This window comes from Perca flavescens, chromosome 16 (genome assembly GCF_004354835.1).
Source record: "Perca flavescens isolate YP-PL-M2 chromosome 16, PFLA_1.0, whole genome shotgun sequence".
Taxonomy (NCBI): Eukaryota; Metazoa; Chordata; class Actinopteri; order Perciformes; family Percidae; genus Perca; species Perca flavescens.
In genome coordinates, this window is record NC_041346.1 from 9,038,101 (window position 1) to 9,057,866 (window position 19,766).

The following is a 19,766-nucleotide window of genomic DNA, read 5'->3' on the forward strand; positions in this document are numbered from 1 at the left end:
GCTCAGTTTCCGTCAGGTTAGCTGTCCTGAGATCAGGCAGGGGGGGCAGAAATGTAACGACTCAAATGTGTGCACAAAGCCGGGCCAAAGACATATGCAAGCTAAGCTACCTAAAGGGCCCAGTTATCAGGGGTCCTTAAACTGGTGACAACAATGTCCCTGTTTTGATTGGACAAGTTTTCGAGGTTTTATGAACCCACAAGGCAAATAATATCTTCTAACTATGATCTACTACAAAATGATGCTGTGTGGCAGAAAGCAAGCTGTATTACGGGTACTGAGCATTATTTTTTCTGTGACATTGTACGATTTACAATTACTCTCAAATGTATCATCTGGGTTCCCGTGTTTTGACGGAGGGTTAGAGGAACCAGAGGGGTCAAAGCTTTTATGACGCCACTGACAGGCGACTAAATGAAACGTCCCGTGTTATTAAAATAAAATAACAGATTTTTCTCGGTTAAAATGTTGTTGGAAACACTTAGGATAGTGTAAGAACACAACTCAACAAAATATATATAACATAGGTATAGTTGTTGTTGGACATTTTATTGCCGAAATGTTACATATTGTACCTTTAAGTTGGATATAGAATAAAATGGGATTCTGTATGCAGTATTGCATCTACACTCCACTGAAAGTTGATGCCGTTTGACTGACATTTGTTTGTGTTCTTGGAGATGGAGATGGATTCATTAAAGGCCAACAGTTTCTATTTCTGTTTGTTCAGTACTTGGGCGTGTGTGTGTTTTGGGTGTGCGTGTCTTTTCGACAATTTAGGGCTGGGCATAAAAGCAGACAATGTGAATCCCATCAGCAGGTATATTATAATTATGAACATACTTCTAAGGGTTTGACTCAAGGTACCATGTGGATGTTGAGTCAACACCCTCAGTTCCCTTCCCTTCGATGACAATGATTTACAATTAAAAAAAAGGGCTGCTTGTGTGGAAATTCCTCATAATCACAGTGAACAACAAACTTGATGCACAACATTATTACACAAGGTTTAGTTTTCCTTGTTGTGCAACATTCCAGTTAGAATCCAGATAACCAGGACACACTGTAGGCTTCAAAACAAACAGCTTATGTACTACTACTACTACTAGCTCAGCAGTTGTGGTTTTATGTTTAGCCCTTGTGTTTTTTTTCACAGTTTGTTTTTGCTTTTTCCAACGTTTTAAATTGTTAAATTTTTCTTCTACACATTTTCAGCGCTTATTTCTACGTCCCATATTTTCTGATATAAAACAAAAATTGAAAACGGCTCAATGTGACCCGAAGTCAACACAAGGGTTAAAGGTGTTAGAGAGGAGATATATACCTCTTAAACCTCTAGGCCCACCACAATACAACCGCGCGGAATACTGAGTTGAGTTTGCGCTGCTTAAAGGAACACGCCGACTTATTGGGACTTTAGCTTATTCACCGTAACCCCCAGAGTTAGACAAGTCCATACATACCCTTCTCATCTCCGTGCGTGCTGTAACGCTGTCTGACGGTTCCAGCATTAGCTTAGCCTAGCACAGATCCTGCAGGTAACTGGTTCCAACTAGCCTACTGCTCCGAATTGTGACAAAAGTGACAAAATAACGCCAACATGTTCCTATTTACATGTTGTGATTTGTAGAGTCTGGCGTGTACAAAAACAACGTAACATGAGACACAGCCATCTTCTAACAGTAAACAAACTGGGAACTATATTCTCAGACAGGCTTGCTGCGAGCATATCACTCCGCCCAAGTACTATATTCTTCCGCCTGAGAATATAGTTCCCGGTTTGTTTACGGGTAGAAAATGTCTGTGTCTCATGTTACCTTGTTTTTTGTACACGCTGTCACTCTACAAATCACAACATGTAAATAGGAACATGTTGGTGTTATTTTGTCACTTATTCAGAGCAGTAGGATTGCTGGAACCATTCACCTGCATGTTCTGTGCTGGCCTGATGCTGCTGGCGCCGTCAGACAGCCTTACAGCACGCACGGAGATGAGAAGGGTATGTATGGACTTGTCTAACTCTGGGGGTTACGGTGAATAAGATAAAGTCCCAATAAGTCGGCGTGTTCCTTTAAAGCGTTGAACAATTACATTTGTACATTTGCTATACACCCTCCCCGGCGGGGGACAGACACGGCACCCCTTCTTCTTCTCTGCTTCTCTTCATAGTCGTCAGATTCATCTACCAACCCTAATGAAGCTGGCTCAGGTTTTCGTGGGACCAGCTCTTAGTTATGCCGTTATAGTTTTAGACTGCCGGGGGACATGCTGAGCTCCTCTCTCCTCTCTCCTTCCTGGTCTGTCCGAGGTTTCTGCCTAAAAGGAAGTTTTCCTCACCACCCGAGGTTTATCCCTAAAAGGAAGTTTTCCTCACCACCCGAGGTTTCTCCCTAAAAAGGAAGTTTTCCTCACCACCCGAGGTTTCTCCCTAAAAGGAAGTTTTCCTCACCACCCGAGGTTTATCCCTAAAAGGAAGTTTTCCTCACCACCCGAGGTTTCTCCCTCACCACCCGAGGTTTCTCCCTAAAAGGAAGTTTTCCTCACCACCCGAGGTTTCTCCCTAAAAAGGAAGTTTTCCTCACCACCCGAGGTTTCTCCCTAAAAAGGAAGTTTTCCTCACCACCGGTGGTTTCTCCCTAAAAAGGAAGTTTTCCTCACCACCCGAGGTTTCTCCCTGAAAAGGAAGTTTTCCTCACCACCCGAGGTTTCTGCCTAAAAGGGAGTTTTTCCTCGCCACTGTTGCGCTGAATGCTTGCTCCTGGGAGAATTATTGGAATTGTTGGGTCTTTGTAAATTATAGAGTGTGGTGTAGACCGACTATCTGTAAAGTGTCTCGAGATAACTCTTGTTATGATTTGATAGTATAAATAAAATTGAAGTGAATGTGTTTTTTGAGAAACCTTAGAGATAGGGTGAGAAGCTCAGTCAACAGTCAGGAACTCGGAGTAGAGCCACTGCTCCTTTGCGTGGAAATGAGCCAGCTGGTGTGGTTCGGGCATCTGGTAAGGATGCCCCCTGGGGGGTGTTCCATGCTAGTCCAGCTGGGAGGAGGCCTCAGGAAGGACCCAAGACTAGGTGGAGAGACTGGGTGGTGTATCTCAGTTCCCTTAAGTTGTTCTGTCCCTCTTCTGTGAAGGACGTCTCTCTTATTTCTGCCCAGAGGAGCGAGCATCGAGGAGGGATCACCGAGGAGCTATAAGCGAGGATGCACGAAAGCAGCCTTCCCTGAAGCCGTGCTGCTGAAAGACGCGAGGAAGGGAGGCAAGCGGAGGAGCCGGGGATGCAATTTAAGGACCTGGGATGCAGCATATACCTCCTCTACCCTGGCCTGGGAACGCCTCGGGATCCCCAAATCAGAGCTGGTTAATTTGGGTGGGGTGAGGGAAGTTTGGGGGTCCTCTGCTGGAGCTGCTGCCCCTGTAACCTGACCCCGGATGAAGCAGATGAAGATGGATGGAAAAACATGGTCCCAGATAATGTGTATTAACCACAGATTTTATTGGGACCATAAGACAAAGAACTCACAAACGAATTTGAGCCTCACTGCAAAATGTTTTTTTTTTTTTTTTTTTTTATTTAAACCATCTGCATCTACAGAGGGCATCTGCTGGATTGGGCTCCCAAACCTCAGCAGAGCCATATTCACAGTAGGCCTAATCGCCGCCACCCAGTATGCAAATTCTGCTGTTGATGTTAGCTTGGCCCGGTTTGCTGCCATTCAAGTTCTTCTACAGACAGTTTCTGTCTATATTAGGCTTTCCTCACAATGCGTCCGCTCTTCCTCAGGTCCCGCCCTCCTCTGTCGGGCCGGAACGACTGGCTGCTTGTCCTCCATGCTCCCCGACACACCTGGGCGCTGAGGAGGAAGTACATGTGATGAAAGCTCAAAACGGACGGTCGGGAAAAAGGCACATACCTTCTTTACGATTCACCATTCAAGAGTTCTTCTTAATTATAGAATCAAAAGGACATTTCAGGAACATTCAAGTTTCACTTATCTTTTGGAGTTGCCTGTCCACATACCTTTGGTTTATGACCCGTAGTTCCAGTTAAAGGAAGTCTTAATACTGCCGTAGCCTACGTATATATAAAATGCCTCCGGGCACAAAGCCAGGTCCACAGCCTTGACACAACCATACATGAATATTTTAGTTTCAATAACAAATTGAGTATTTACATGTTACTCTGGAAGCATTCGGGAACACAGCCAGTTAATTCCCACCAAGAATCGTTTGATGGGTAACCAAAAAGAACCCACAAAGTATTCAATAAAACTGACCAAAATGTAGGACTGTAATATTAAACCTCAAAACGTTTGGAGAGCGAAATGTACTGATTATCCATAACCGTTAAGAAACTTAGTGGTTGCATATGATAATGATAATGAGCAAGTCCCATTAACATGACTAAACTAGAAAAAACTAGTAAGTGAACCTTTGAGTCTACAATATTTGTTTACAGATATGTTGAGGTCAAGAGGGAACCGCCCTCCATTCTCCAACGGTTAGACAAAGTTTTGGTACGGCTAACAATACAACTCACACTTACAAAATGTGTTTTATTTTGTTACATTTAATTTAATTTTCATTTCAGCTATTTCTTTTTTTTATTATTTTTTTTGCTAAATGTATTTTCAGCAAGGTAGGGTAACACAACTATTGTTATTGTTGGCATTGATGTCTGGTGACATCGACCCCAACAATATCGATCAATGGGTCATTAATCTAGATTAATGTAGATTAATGACCCACTAGATTAATTTTTCTGCTAAATCCTCTCAGAGCTATAAATAGGTTACATGTCAGCAGTGCAAAAACATATTGGTATATCTCTCTCACACACACACACACACACACACACACACACACACACACACACACACACACACACACACACACACACACACACACACACACACACACACACACACACACACACCTCGTGCGCAGTAGAGGTCCAGCTGCACGTTTTCGGGGCTTGGCGCTCAGTTTTCGGTACTGCACCAAGCCGCAGACCAGCTCGTGCGCGATCATCACGTACAGCAGGAAGATGAGCACGGCGGGATCCATTCAGCCGCGCGCGCCGCTGGATGAGAGCCGGTTGTAGTGCAAATAAAAACGGTCCAGATGAGAGCAAACAGCTCCGGGCTGCAGACGGCGCGGGCTGGCGGTCTTGTGCAGGATATAAATGATGAATCAATGGTGATGATGATGAGGAGGAAGAGAAGAGGGTCCTTGTGGCCACGTTGCCCCCCAGTCCACTCTAACTTTAGGCACTCAAGTCGCGAGACACAAACGGCTGCTGCGGTGGGCGCTCGCGCTCAGCCCATGACAACCCATCATCCTCCAAAGCCATCCGAGAGAAAACGGTGTTTTTTTTTCTTCCTGACAACAGATGAGAGTCACGGTGACAGCAGGGGACATCGGAGGATGTTGCCGTAGAGACACGACCGTTGCTAAGGACATGATGTCGTCATCCCCTCTAGGCATTTGACCGTAGCGGAGCCGTGCACGGAGATACCAATCAAGAGCACGCGTGATTGCTATAGGTTACCATTCATCCTCTGACGCTGGATGCGCCCATTGATTCTTTGAGTTCTCCAATGTACATCATCAGATGATACATACTTTGTCCAAGAATTTGTAAAATAAGCTATATAGTATACCAACACTAAGTATTAGAAGGAAACTGAAGAAGCAAGTAGGCTACATCTTTAAATTTGAGAGGACATAACGAGAAAATGTTTAGCGTAATTAATTGGTTAATCAGTTAAAGGTTAGTCAGTTTTCAAAAGTCTCAATAATTTCTGTGTGATCGACATTGATAAATACATTTTCTGGACTAATTTTGAGCAAACATTTCAAATTTCACTGGACTGACAAGATTTTGGAAAAATTCTCAAACCAAAAGACCTATAGACATTTTAAGAGAATGTGATTTCAGTTCCCATTTTTCATATATATATATATATATATATATATAAAAACCACAGATATCAGATTATGCACACACACACACACACACACACACACACACACACACACACACACACACACACACACACACACACACACACACACACACACACTTACTTTATGGCTCATGATGCAGTTATTTTATTCCCCATAGACAATTTACTGATTGAAAAGGCACACTGACCCACTTTTTCAATGCTTAAGTTTAATTTGTTTATCATCAGAACTCAATTATATCTTGTTTCAGAGTGGAGTAAAGTTAACCCAAGACATCCTGAAGAATACATCCGTCCTACGAACTTTTTAACCTGTCAGTTTAAAGTCCTTTTCTTTCTCCAGTCTCTTTAAACGGGCTCCACAACTTTCCATAAGTTGGGGGGGGGGGAGGGCTTGTGAGATACGGATTAAGGCAGAGATATTACAGTAAACAAACTTTTAGTCCTTAATGTCAGTCAAGCTCTACTCCCAAAATACAACTTCATAGTGTCTTTCATTAGACCCTCCTTGCCTGGTAAACTCACGTCTTTTTAGCTGCGTGCCCCCAGCTCACGCTTCCTTACAGACCCAAAATGGATCCTAAATCTCCACACAACCATTTTTGCCATTCGTGGGTGATGCCCAGTCTCGATTTAAAGAAAGTTAAACTAATTCTCGTTTCACGACACCTTAGACGTTCACCTTCGGACTTCCATGTTTCCGTCCAGGCAAAGAGCCGTGATCGGAGGGAGCTGCGTCGATTAGGCCTTTATCAGTGTTTCAGTATGTGGGCTGTGCGTGTGTTTTGTGTATGAGAGTATGCGAGTGTGTGTGTGTGTGTGTGCGTGTGTGTTATGTAAGGGTGACACAAGCAGTTCTTCTGCTGTGATATCACCTTATTTTCACAAAGCCACCTTTAGGTGACAGGACCACCACTCCTCCCGCCTCACGCCACCTCCACCTCTCTGACATGCGCAGAGACCTGCAGAAACACAAGAAGAAGAGGGATCCGTCAGGAAGAACAACCATACAGTGGTCTGTCCATGAGCTGGCCACGGAAGGGCGCCAACTTTCAGGTTACAGTCTTCTTCTGGTTTTAAGACTCATTTACATCAGCATTAGACTGCTCTGTACACACACACAGGCTCAATCCCAAAGTCCGGACTCACAGACTCGCAGACTTTGGTGCGCGTTCTCGCGAAATTCCTAAGGGCTTAGGGTTGTCCCAATGTCGAATTTCAAAGGGCGTGAGGGTTTGAGTACACACTTAACCGAGCTCTTTCTGTGAGTCTGCATCGATGCAGACTTCACCAAAGGGAATTACAGTTCAAAGCGTTGTGACGTTTACCGCGGAGACCGTAGGGAAATCCGAAAACCTGCTTTCCAGCTTGTAAAACAAGCGCTTGAAATAATGTGGAATCACGCAGCCGTCTCCTGAGCCTTGGCCGTGTGGAAAGCGACAAACCGGCAAGTGTCAGCAACATCTTTGTTATTAAACGTCACCAAGGTAACATGTGATCTTGTGAAGTGCTGTCCCAATCCCATTAATCCCCATCTGAGCCCATGTGGCCTCACACACTCACTCACTTAGCACCTGAGGTCAATTAAGTCTGTGAGTCTTTTTTTCCTTAGGGCTCACTTTGGGATTGGGACGGACGGATGGCCGGACACACACACACAGACACACACACACACACAGACACACACACACACACTTCTGTCTGTGTCCTGCAGAGAGTTATTGAATGTGGTTTCTCACTTCACAACCCATTAGCGCTCTCAGCAAATATCACATACTGCTTCTCTGCCGTCTTTAAGATTATAGTCGCACATTGCCAGACCTTCCTCCACGGCGCTGCGGAGGAGGATCTGGCTAGTCCACACAGCATTCTGGGATGGGAGAAAAAACGATCATAATTGTCTTGGGCGGTGCTTAGGGTCGCATGGAGCTCCGGAGCCGCTGCAAAATAGCCTCGGGAAGGAACTTGTTTTGGTAGAACATGTGTATGTTCAAAAGTTGTTTTGGTCGTACAACAGACCGCGCTCTCACTCACACACACCTGGCATTAGGAAGAGGGGAACTGCAGGCCCTGGAGCTCTGTCAGAGCACCAGCGTTTAGTAGTCCATTAGCCAAAAACCGGTGACTTTGCGCGGGTATGGAGTGCTGTGGGCTGCCAGTCGTAACGGAGCTCAATCGAGCTCAGAGCAGGCCGGGGTCTGTGAAGGAAGGCAGGCCCGGGCGGCGAGGCAACAACACAGGCAGCACTGGCGCTGAACTCCGACACACAGTCGGACAAAATTTGCAATTAGCCATCCATTTTCGTAAAATATATATATTATACATATTTGAGCTTTACATAGTTGATTTCTCGCATAAAAAAGTTTCAGAAGAGAATTTTGTAATGGAGAGAGAGATCTGAGCAACCTAGATTCGGAAGACTACCTGATCTCAGGTCAGTTGTGTAGCCTATGTAAATGTTGGGGCGTGACCGTTCTCTTAAGGTTTCGGAATTTGAGATGCTTACGCAAGCAACTAGCTTTGTTGAGATTCGCCCGTTTTCGGCGGCAGTTTCAAAATATGAAATTTTCATAGTAAAGGGGTGTCAGTGGTACTTTGATCTTCTATGTATGTCCTATTTACCCACCGAACTGTCGTTATTCAACTATGACAGGTTAAAATCGGTTTTGCATTCTATCACCCCTTTAAGGACTTGGTCATTCATGTTCGGGGTGGCGGAGGGAAATACATCGTGGATATTGTAAATTGTACTAGCTGTGGTCTGTGAGTCATCCACCCATGTGTGTGTTCATAAACACGGGAGTAGACTAGTATAAATATAGCTTTGTATTTGGGTGTATTAAGTTTATGTTGACGTTTATATGTTCTAACATGTTCAGTTACATTCAGCACAAAAATCTGCTAGCCACATGCTCACAACAGTATTATTGTGCTCACATTTGTACTCACGTAATACGGTATATGATTATTATTGGAGTGCTAACTATGACTGTGTAGCGTGGCCCTGTGTTTGAGTTACTGTCTCTAAGATTACAGCAGCAAGGAGGCCGTTTCATTTAATATGGAGCTGATTTGGTTCTAAGTGGCTAGCTAATTGAGTTGAAGTTACAGTGTATACTATTAGCATGTCCTAGCTTTGCTATTCCTTGGTCCCTTTTACAAAATATATATTTATTTGAAGGTAGGCAATGCTTCTTTTATAGAATTGGCTTACCGTATTTTAATTCATAATGGGAAATGAATGTGTGTACGTTAAACAAATATGTACTGTATCTATCAGATTGAATCGTATCTCATCGGATCGCACCGAATCGTTTCAACATCGAATAAAATTGAATCGGTCCATATTAAAATGGATTGTCCCTAAACCGTGTCGTAGCCCATGTATCTAGATACGTATCGGATCGTCTTATAAGGGAGAGACGCACACCCCTAATGTTCAGGCTTCACTTTTTGGGAAGCATGGAATGTTCTGGCTCTACTTTCTGCACATTGAGTCTACGCCCGTCGTGTGAAATGTGATATATAAATCATCTTGACTCTGGTGGTAAAGGAGATATTAGTGCAGCTTTAAGCCACTGTTATTTAACTGTACTTACATGTGTACATGTGAATAGAAATGAGTACATTATCTTAGCACCAAATTAAAGAACACATTACTCATAAAAAGTATAAAGTGCTGTACACTCACAGAGACGTTATTGAACCCAGCTGCCATCGGATGATTTTGCGCTGGTACAACCATCACATGGTCCTGCTGAAATTAACACATGATTAATCATTAATCAGACACTTTAAAGAAAAGATGATTCTGCCAGCTACATTAAAGGAGAATTCCGGCCAATTTTTACGCTAATCTTGATCTTGTTCGGGCCTGCTAGTGCGGCTAAACCTACCACACAAATCGACACTGCCAAGCCTCCTACTGACCAACACCTGATCGATCACACACAAAATGGATGAGGTACAAATACACACGGAACTGCCGCGTGGTATTTTGGCTGAACACACTTATCACGGACGGCAGCTACCAGCGAACTAGCTAGCAGCTAACAGGGCGAGCTAGCTACCAGCAGAATCGAGACAGGGTAGGTGAATTAAAACAATGTCTGAGTTGAAAACGCATCTTGTTGTCACGTAAGGGCCCTGTTCATGTTGCACAGACATTTTAATTGCATTTTGTGTCTGTTAAGAGGCACGTTTTAGCGCAGTGGAAGTTTGTACACGTAGCTGCAGCTACTCCGTGTTGCCTGCACCGATTCGGGTCAGGTTTATTTCAAACGAAAGTACACGCATATTTATAGCGATCAAGATTAATGTAAAAATTGGCCGGAATTCTCCTTTAAAGCTAAAATCTGCTACTCATTTTTGTTTAAAATCAAAACAAAATTGTTAGGAATTTTTATGGCTGGTATATTAAGCGTGGTTGGTTGGTTATTTTAGAGCAGAGTTTCCACAGGGGGTCCGGGACCTCTAGGGGGTCCTCAGAGTTACTGCAGGGGGGCCACCATATTATTGTAATTTTTTGGAAGTTTTCTTTTAAAAACTAAAATGTCTTAACATGAATCCAACATATTATTAGCAAATATAAATCTGCCTTTTTGTGAAGAAAAAAAAAAAACGCACTGATGAAAGGCTTACTGGCCGATAGGAAAGGTAGTCACTAAGGTAGCCATCCACAGATCCAGGTTATCCTAAGGATTCACTCTGCCACATGTATGTTTAACATTAAAACATGATTTATAAAATGACAACAATTATTATTTTAATAGCGTAGTATTCTATGCACTAAAAAGGTATGTATAAAGGCTTTAGGCCGTCCTACACGTGATTGTAAATTTAATTTGCAACTTAATTTTACTATATATATATATATATATATATACACACACAGTAGTAGGGGGTCCCTTATCCATCTCTCTCAGCTAAGCGGTCCTTGGCTGAAAAAATTTTGAAGACCCCTGCTTTAGAGTGTACATGTAATTTTAGCTGATTAAAGATGTTTTCATTCAGCTAGCTAGATGTTAACACACAACATGGCCAATGTTACAAGTGCTTATACTCTGCCATCTTTGTTGTAGTTCTAAGACCATTTAAATGTCACTTCACCAACACAATGGACACAAATTGGATGGACGGACGGTTTGTTGACAAAGGTTTGAATGTCAGATAAACTCACCGTGAGGTCTGTTTCATATATTTCATTACTGAAACCACCAACAGCTGAGGAAGATGATGATGAAGACGGACCGGTCAAAGCCTTGACTCTCTGTTGGGTCCGCAGGTAGAAAACCAGCAGGGCGATCAATGTGCCGATCAGCAGAAGGACCACGATGACGGACGCTGCGATCCCTCCCGCGTTGTCTCGCTTTTCTGATTATACAGGGAGGATGGCAAACATTTAGTGGCCTGTGCTAGCAGAGATTATGCTGAGGACAATGGGAGTTCAGTCAAGGCACTGCTGGTTTTGCATTTTAAGCCAGTTGACAAACTGCTGACAATAAGACAAATTCCTCTACCGCTGAACGTTTTTTAAAAGCCAAACTCCAGATTTTGAAAGATGATTTTTATATTGTACTAAAGTGAACGGACAGCAAAATCACTCGGCCCGCAGAGAAATAGTTCCAGCATGTAGCTTTTTGTAATATCAGGTGTAATTTGTTTTAATTTGTTAAAAAAAAAAAAAGTGAAAAAAAAGTGAGGGTACACTTAATTTTCCATTTTCGGACAAATCCAGCTTAGCTGTTTCCCCCTGCTTCAAGTCTTTATGCTAAGCTAGGCTAACCTGCTGCCAGCTGTAGCTTGATATTTAGCATACAGACATTAAAAGTGGTGACAATCTTCTCATCTAGTTCTCAGCAAGAAAACCAATAAGCATATTTCCTAAAATGTCAAACTATTACTTAAAAAGAATTCTCTTGAAGAGAAGAAAATAAGCTGTGCACATATGCTGGTTAGCAGTTAATGGGCAGAACCCCCCCGGCGCATCTTACTCGGCAGTGCATCTGTGACTTCGTTAGCACAGTTGACTCCGACGGTGTACTCAATGTCATCCAGAGCTACGACGCCTAATGTGCCTTTGATTCCTTCAAACACAATCTGTAAACAACAAGACACAGTAGTCCGTCATTACTGTGCGATGTATGACATTTAGCTATGTGCAGAATTTGATGTTAAAAGCAATATATCGGTATATAAATGAGACGCAGCATATGTAGTTCTGACCTGGTATTCCTCAGTAGATGTGATGTTGACGTCAAAGCGTTTCCACGGCCCTCCCAGTTCACTTACCACCAGCAGCTGATGGAGTCTAGCTTCAGACAGCCTCCACACCTTTAGCTGGCCGTCCGCTGCGTACAGATTGTGTTACAAAACACCAAAAAGGGAAATGCATCACTGACATCCAGACTATATCTTAAAGGATTTCACAAGGAAGCCCCCGTCTTGGCAGCTATGTACTCCGACTCAGTGAAATCAGGAACCCTTCCAACCACCAGGTGTGAATAACCTTACTAGTAAAACAGAACAGAACAGACCCATCTCTCTGTTGAACACAGACTACGACGTTTTAGCCAAAGTAATGGCTCGCTGTTTAGAGGAAGCTCTGCCTAGTATTATATCACCAGACCGAGTAAAGTGGGACTAACTTTTGGACATCTTGGGGTTACCTGCTGGGGGGGCCATACAGTAGTTGCCTTTACTACCCTTCTTGCATGCTGCCTGATACTTTTGAAGTGGAAAGATGCTGCCATGCCCTCAGTCTCCCACTGGATAAGGGATGTGTTGTCTAATCTGAAGCTTTAAAAAAATATGTACGCTACAGGGCTCTGAAAAAGTGGGGATTTTTTTGTGTGACTTCATTTTTCGATAAACCCTCCACACTGGTACAGTAATAAATGTTCAAATTATCATATCTGACCCTGGTGTGACTCTTGACATTCCGGGACCAGACGTGCTGCCTCCGTTTCACCGCTTATTGGGCCTTAATGACTTTTCATATTTCAACTTCACTGTGCAATACTAAGTGCCTTGCGTTCTGCTTCTGCATTGTGTACGCGCGGATATTTTTGCATACTATGTTGCACATTCCTATATTAACCAGAGTCTCATTCTCGAGTGACAACAGGGGGGGTTGGGTATGTTCGATGTGGGGTGAGAATGTTGATGTTGTTGTTTTGTTCTTAATCTACGTATATTGTAAAATTCAATAATAAAAGAACTATGAAAATGAGGACATGGATCCTTACATGAGAATGGCTTGTAGAGCCAGAATTTCAGGCACGTGCCCTTGGTCGGGGGCAGGTGAGGGCTCTGCAACTGAGCGTTTTGATAGGCTGCCGTCCGGTTGCTGCTTGGAAGGAACAGGAAGTGACCTGGCAGAAAGGAAACGGAATGTAGATTTTACACTGCAGTACATTTTTCGTACATGTTATTGGATGGATAAACACACACACACACACACACACACACACACACACACACACACACACACACACACACACACACACACACACACACACACACACACACACACACACACACACACACACACACACACACACACACACACACACACACACACACACACACACACACACACACACACACACACACACACACACACACACACACACACACACACACACACACACACAGGTTTACCCTTCTCTGTGCCCAGACTGTGGTCTTCAGGAGGGATGGAGTAGTGTCTCTCTGCCTCAGGACTCGTCAGCTCCCAGTCCAGTATGTCCACCTTGACGTTTTGAGTGTTGCTCCAGCTACACATACCTTTCTCCAGGCTGCACTTAGACCCTGGGACATTTAACGGAACAAACAAACAAAAGAATCGGTGGAGTGCTCCTTTAAAGAGGTCAGAACCTGCAGCTTGGCTGTCGTAATGCCATTTGCTGCGATCTAACTAAGATGAATAAAAACAAAACAGGGCACTCACAGGTGCGAGAGTAAAATCATGCCATGTTTTGAACACAAGTCTAAAAGTCTGTTGTGTTTCTCCTTAAAGGTACCATGACATGGTGCTCATTGGATGCTTTTATATAGACCTTAGTGGTCCCTGAATACTGTATCTGAAGTCTCTTTTATATAGGCCTCAGTGGTCCCTTAATACTGTATCTGAAGTCTCTTTTATATAGACCTTAGTGGTCCCCTAATACTGTATCTGAAGTCTCTTTTATATAGGCCTCAGAGGTCCCTTAATACTGTATCTGAAGTCTCTTTTATATAGGCCTCAGTGGTCCCTTAATACTGTATCTGAAGTCTCTTTTATTTAGACCTTAGTTGTCCCCTAATACTGTATCTGAAGTCTCTTTTATATAGACCTTAGTGGTCCCCTAATACTGTATCTGAAGTCTCTTTTATATAGACCTTAGTGGTCCCCTAATACTGTATCTGAAGTCTCTTTTATATAGACCTTAGTGGTCCCCTAATACTGTATCTGAAGTCTCTTTTATATAGACCTTAGTGGTCCCTTAATACTGTATCTGAAGTCTCTTTTATATAGACCTTAGTGGTCCCCTAATACTGTATCTGAAGTCTCTTTTATATAGACCTTAGTGGTCCCCTAATACTGTATCTGAAGTCTCTTTTATATAGACCTTAGTGGTCCCCTAATACTGTATCTGAAGTCTCTTTTATATAGACCTTAGTGGTCCCCTAATACTGTATCTGAAGTCTCTTTTATATAGACTTAGTGGTCCCCTAATACTGTATCTGAAGTCTCTTTTATATAGACCTTAGTGGTCCCCTAATACTGTATCTGAAGTCTCTTTTATATAGACCTTAGTGGTCCCCTAATACTGTATCTGAAGTCTCTTTCCCAAAATTCAGCCTTGGTGCAGAACAACAGCCACTAGAGCCAGTCCCACAATGAGCTTTCCTTAGGATGTGCCATGTCTGTGTCTGTAGCTATTGAGGAGGAGAGAGGAGGGGGGGGCAAGGTGGAGGGTGAGGGTGTGGCCTTGACCAACTGCCACTTAGCTCGTTTGAAAGCCATGATGTCTCTCTCTCTTGGGTGGGCCAAATTCTCTGGGTGGGCAAAGCAGAGAAAGGGGAGGTAACCTTGCTCCTTATGACCTCATAAGGAGAAGATTCCTGATTGGCCCATCTGAGCTTTCATTTTCTCAAAGGCAGAGCAGGATACCCAGGGCTCGGTTTACACCTATCGCCATTTCTAGCCACTGGGGGACCTTAAAAAACCTCATAAAGTGAAATGTTCATGCCATGGGACCTTTAATTTTGCAGAGGCTGAGACAAACCTTGATCTTCACATGGGTGAGCTGAAATAAAGATGTCGTCGACTGCAACGTGAGTGTCTTTGCCTCCGACTCCGACCACCTCAAACTCCAGCTGCAGAGCAGAGCAAAGCACATCATCATCTGTTTAAAAGGACAAACGCAAGGTCCTACATAAAGCTCCACTAATGACTATTCTCTAGAGCTGCTGGGCCTGGGTACATTATACTTTTGGTATTATAAGTCGATAATTGTTCCAACCACTATGCCGTACCTGCCAGTCCTCATGGGCACTCGAGATGTTGCCGTTGCCATGGCGCCAGACATCTCCCTGGTTCAGACTGTCAGAGAAGATCTTCACCCTTTCTCCCTTCGACGGCTTCATATACAATGTCAGAGAACCTGCAAAGTACACTCAGTTATATTGTATATTTATTATATTATAGATATTATTTTGTGTGTGTTTGCGTGTGTTTCAGTTAGTGCTGTCAGTTAAACGCGTTATTAACGGCGTTAACGCAAATCCATTTTAACAGCGTCAATTTTTTTATCGCGAGATTAACGTTCTTTTTGGCCTAGCAAAACTTTGTAGTTTTTTTTCACATGCAGTTGCAGCAACTATTAGCGTTAGAAAAACTACAACACCACACCGGATCTAGCTAGATCGGGAACATAACAGGCACGCCGCACACACTTGTTTGGGCTCGCGAGCCGGCCAAAGAGTAGCAGGCTAACGTTATGTTTTGAGTGGATGGGGAGCGTGAGACGCCGAAATGGACGCCAATAAGATTCTGAATGGAACGTTTACTTTTAAAAAGTTGCCAAATGGTTCCATTAACAAGACCAAAGTGATCTGTGCGTTTTGACGTTGTGAACTGAGCTATCAGCGCAGCACGTCCAGTCTGAAATACCACTTGATGGCCAAGCACACAGCTGATGCCAATTCTCCGCCCCCTGGTCAAAACCAGGCGACAAAAGCACAAAGCAAGCCGATCCACTTTCCCATGTTGATAAGAGCATTAAAATGAGAAAAAAAAATAATGGGACAAAAATAAATCAAGGGACATTTACAATAGATAAAAATGTGCGATTAATTGCGAGTTAACTATGACATTAATGCGATTAATCGCGATTAAATATTTTAAATCGTTTGACAGCACTAGTTTCAGTGTGTGAAGGTGTCTCACCAGGATTCACTCCTCCCATGTGATACCAGAAATGGACACACTCAGTCCTGGCGGTTCTTTGGCGAACAGGGGAGGAGAGGACTGCCGCACCACCAGAAGGAAGGATGTCCGCCCCGGTGTTAACCATCATGTAGAAACCTGAGCAACCAACCGGGCAGAGGAGGATCACAATCACACCGTCTCTCAGTTTTCTGCACGTATATTTAAAGGTGCTCTAAGCGATGTTGGGTGACGGCACTTCTCGTTGACGTTCGAAGTATTTTCAAACAAAAACGAGGCTAGCTCGCCCCCTCCCTCCTACTCATCCCGTACCCTCCCTCTCCCTTCCGTGCTTCTAACCCCCCAACCACCACCCCCAAATCCTTCTTGTCGGTTATTAGCTGGAACGCTGGAAGACTGTTTGTTGTGTTTCAGGGTGCAGGTTGGCACAGTTTGTGGAGCCTGGGCTGTCTACAGAGACCGCGGTTTTTTTTTTACAGTGTGTTCAGGGGACAGACAGCTCACGGATAGTGAGGAGATGTTTGCTGTATGTGACAAAAAATGTTGTAGCCTAAACTTAGCTTGTAGCTTAGAGCACCTTTAAATATTACTATTATTACTATTAAACTGTAGGTCAGCACCTAATCTCACCTCTTTTAAATCAAGGCTGAAGACCTTTCTTTTTAACAGTGCCTTTTCTTAATTCATTTTTGTATTTAAATTTTAAATTTTATTTTTATTCATTCATTTTTTGTAACTGTTTCTTCATCTGTTACCAATTTGTATGATATTTCTAAATGTGTCTTTATGTCTTGTGTAAAGCACTTTGAATCGAGTTGTCTGAATTGTGCTATACAAATTGCATTGCCTTGCCTATTATTTTTTCTCAGATTCTGGCTCACCCAGTTCAGTCTCCAGAGTGTGGTCAGTTTTGGGTCCAGTCGTGGCGGAGGTGCGCCCGTTGCGGTGGAGCCAGTGAACGTTACCAGAGGTGCTGTACCCACACCGCTGGCCTTCAAAGGAACACGTCCTCGGCACGGTGCACGGGCGGTCCACGAACGTCACATCGTCAATGGCGACGCGTCCATCAAAACCAGAGCGAACCGCTTCAAACATCAGCTGGGTTGGAGAAGGAATAGGTTAAAAAAAAAAATCCATATCCATCGGTTTTTGACTTTTTAGAGGACACCTTCCCCTTTATTGTCACTAATTTCCTAATATGAAAGACGAATGAAGCTCTGTGACATTGTTTAGGAATTTGAGGCTGACTGCAGTCATCCCTTACCCGGAAGTTAGTGAGCTGGTGTGGTACGGGGCAGTGGGCCTCGTGCCACGTGTTGCCATGAGCTGCGCTGCGGGTCCAGAGGACGGTCTCATAACCGGTGTTATCCAACAGCTTGACATTCAGAGCACCTGGACGGCACCCGTGGGCGAGGACAGGGCAGTTAAGTGGGGGAAGAGAAAGAAATCATATTTGTGATTGGTAAGTACAGAAGTTAATATTTCATTTCAAAACAACATATGACATTTTGAGACAGTTACTCACAAAAAAACTATTTGAACAGGCAGACTTTTAAGACTAGATCCTGTACTTTTTGTACGAAATGAATAACTTCAGGTATCCCCCCCAAGGTTTAAAGAAACCGATGCTTCATTATTATTCAGGCTTTGTAAATTATAGAGTGTGGTCTAGACCTACTCTATCTGTAAAGTGTCTCGAGATAACTCTTGATTTGATACTATACTATTTGATACAATAAAATTGAATTTAATTATTCTTTCACTGTAAACTGCTTTCTTTTTAGTCTCGTCCTCACCTGTGTTCGGCCCGTAGAGTTTGTAGAAGAAGGACAGGCAGTGATCTGTAGAAATTGGCAACTGGGTGTACGAAACTAAGCGTCCGAACGCACCGCGCAGAGAAGGACTCCACATGTCTACCACAAGACTTCTGCCTGGACATCAACAGAAAAAGACAGGCGGGGATTTAAGTCAGTCTCCCAAGCCTCAAAAGTACAGCAGTGACACTTTATATGCTGCAGGTAAACTGTATCGTCTTAAAATATACAATATGATTAATGGAGATAATAAGCTATATACTAAGTGGAAAACATGTTCCCCCTCATAGACTATTAAAGATAATGTCACTTTAGCTCATCCAGGGAACAGGGAATATATCATGAGCCTATATTTCAGCCTCTCTTTCAGTTTTTGGAGTAGAAAGTATCTTAAGTTTCTTCAACAGATGGAGCACTGCTGTCACTGTGTTGTCGCTCTGTGAGGCTGATACAGAGCGACTTCCAGTAGAGTAAAAGCTTAAGTAAGTAAGTAAGTAAGTAAGTCAAGTTTATTTCTATAGCACATTTAAAAACAGCTCGCACTGACCAAAGTGCTATACATAGCGCATTAGCCACAGGGTGATAAAAATAAAACACACTTACAAATCAGTGATTTAGGCTAAAAAGCAATTAAAATGCCGGGAAGGCCGATGTAAAAAGGTGAGTTTTGAGCCTGGCTTTGAAAACCACAATTGAAGGGGCATTTCTGATGTCAGGTGGCAATTGGTTCCACAGCTGAGGGCCAGCAACAGAAAAGGCTCGGCCACCTTTTTGCTTAAGCCGGGACCGTGGAAGGGTGGAAGTTATGTTGGGTAAGTAAATGGCAAATTAACACCTGATAGACACTTATGAAAACTGCTGCATTAATAGGTAAGGTAAAGGTACTTTATTGTCACATACACAAACATGTAGCGAAATTCATTCTTTGCATTTAACCCATCCCCCGCAGCCATTTACATCGCCCAGGGACCAGCTCCAGATCTGAGCCAGTGCCTTGATCAAGGGCACTGACTGGAGAACCTAGTACATATTTACATATACATAGCACCAAACATATAGAACCTACATGAACAATTTAAAAAGTGATATTTTCTACTAAAGAGGCTAAAGAAAGATAGAGGCAAAGTGTGTGTGTGTGTGTGTTTAGGATACTAGGATAGGATATTAAATAGTAAACTGTTTATCAGTATATACTGTGAGCTTACCGATCCCGATGGTGTGGTCCATCCCAACGATCGCCGCCCAGTCAAAGTTGTCACTGTTGTCCTGATACCATCCACACAGTCCACCCTCAAAGTTACAGGACAGTCCTGGGCAGAAGAACAAATACAAAGATTTGATTCTATCAAAGCATTGCAAACATTTCTAGGTAAATATGAAAGTGTGCATTATGCAAACGCATGTGTGCGTACTGTAAATAGTTCTGAGAGTTACCTGTTGGAGAAGATGGGTGATAGTTAGCGTGACAGCTGACAAAGCGAACGTTTTTCACTTTAATCTTGGCGCATGGACAAAGTTTCACAGCATGAGCTTCAAATGCCAGCTG

At 43.3% G+C, this 19,766-nt stretch overlaps 1 protein-coding gene across 3 annotated transcripts in view; it reads right to left on the reverse strand.

Moving 5' to 3' along the window:
* Positions 1–6,355: 6,355 nt before the first annotated feature.
* The window catches only part of mamdc4 (MAM domain containing 4), a 29,660-nt gene continuing 16,249 nt past the window's right edge, over positions 6,356–19,766 (reverse strand). For 2 of the 3 annotated variants that reach the window (XM_028601948.1, XM_028601946.1), the window contains exons 17-31: positions 19,655–19,763; positions 19,426–19,530; positions 18,203–18,337; positions 17,671–17,798; positions 17,288–17,504; positions 16,407–16,544; positions 15,494–15,621; positions 15,244–15,334; positions 13,634–13,783; positions 13,219–13,344; positions 12,197–12,321; positions 11,965–12,070; positions 11,151–11,344; positions 9,663–9,728; positions 6,356–6,933 (exon numbers count right to left, since the gene is read on the reverse strand). In XM_028601948.1, coding sequence (XP_028457749.1) covers positions 6,898–6,933; positions 9,663–9,728; positions 11,151–11,344; positions 11,965–12,070; positions 12,197–12,321; positions 13,219–13,344; positions 13,634–13,783; positions 15,244–15,334; positions 15,494–15,621; positions 16,407–16,544; positions 17,288–17,504; positions 17,671–17,798; positions 18,203–18,337; positions 19,426–19,530; positions 19,655–19,763 — 1,854 coding nt within the window. In that variant the 3' untranslated portion in view covers positions 6,356–6,897. The remainder of the gene's footprint in view (positions 6,934–9,662; positions 9,729–11,150; positions 11,345–11,964; positions 12,071–12,196; positions 12,322–13,218; positions 13,345–13,633; positions 13,784–15,243; positions 15,335–15,493; positions 15,622–16,406; positions 16,545–17,287; positions 17,505–17,670; positions 17,799–18,202; positions 18,338–19,425; positions 19,531–19,654; positions 19,764–19,766) is intronic. The other variant, XM_028601947.1, reaches the window with a different exon arrangement.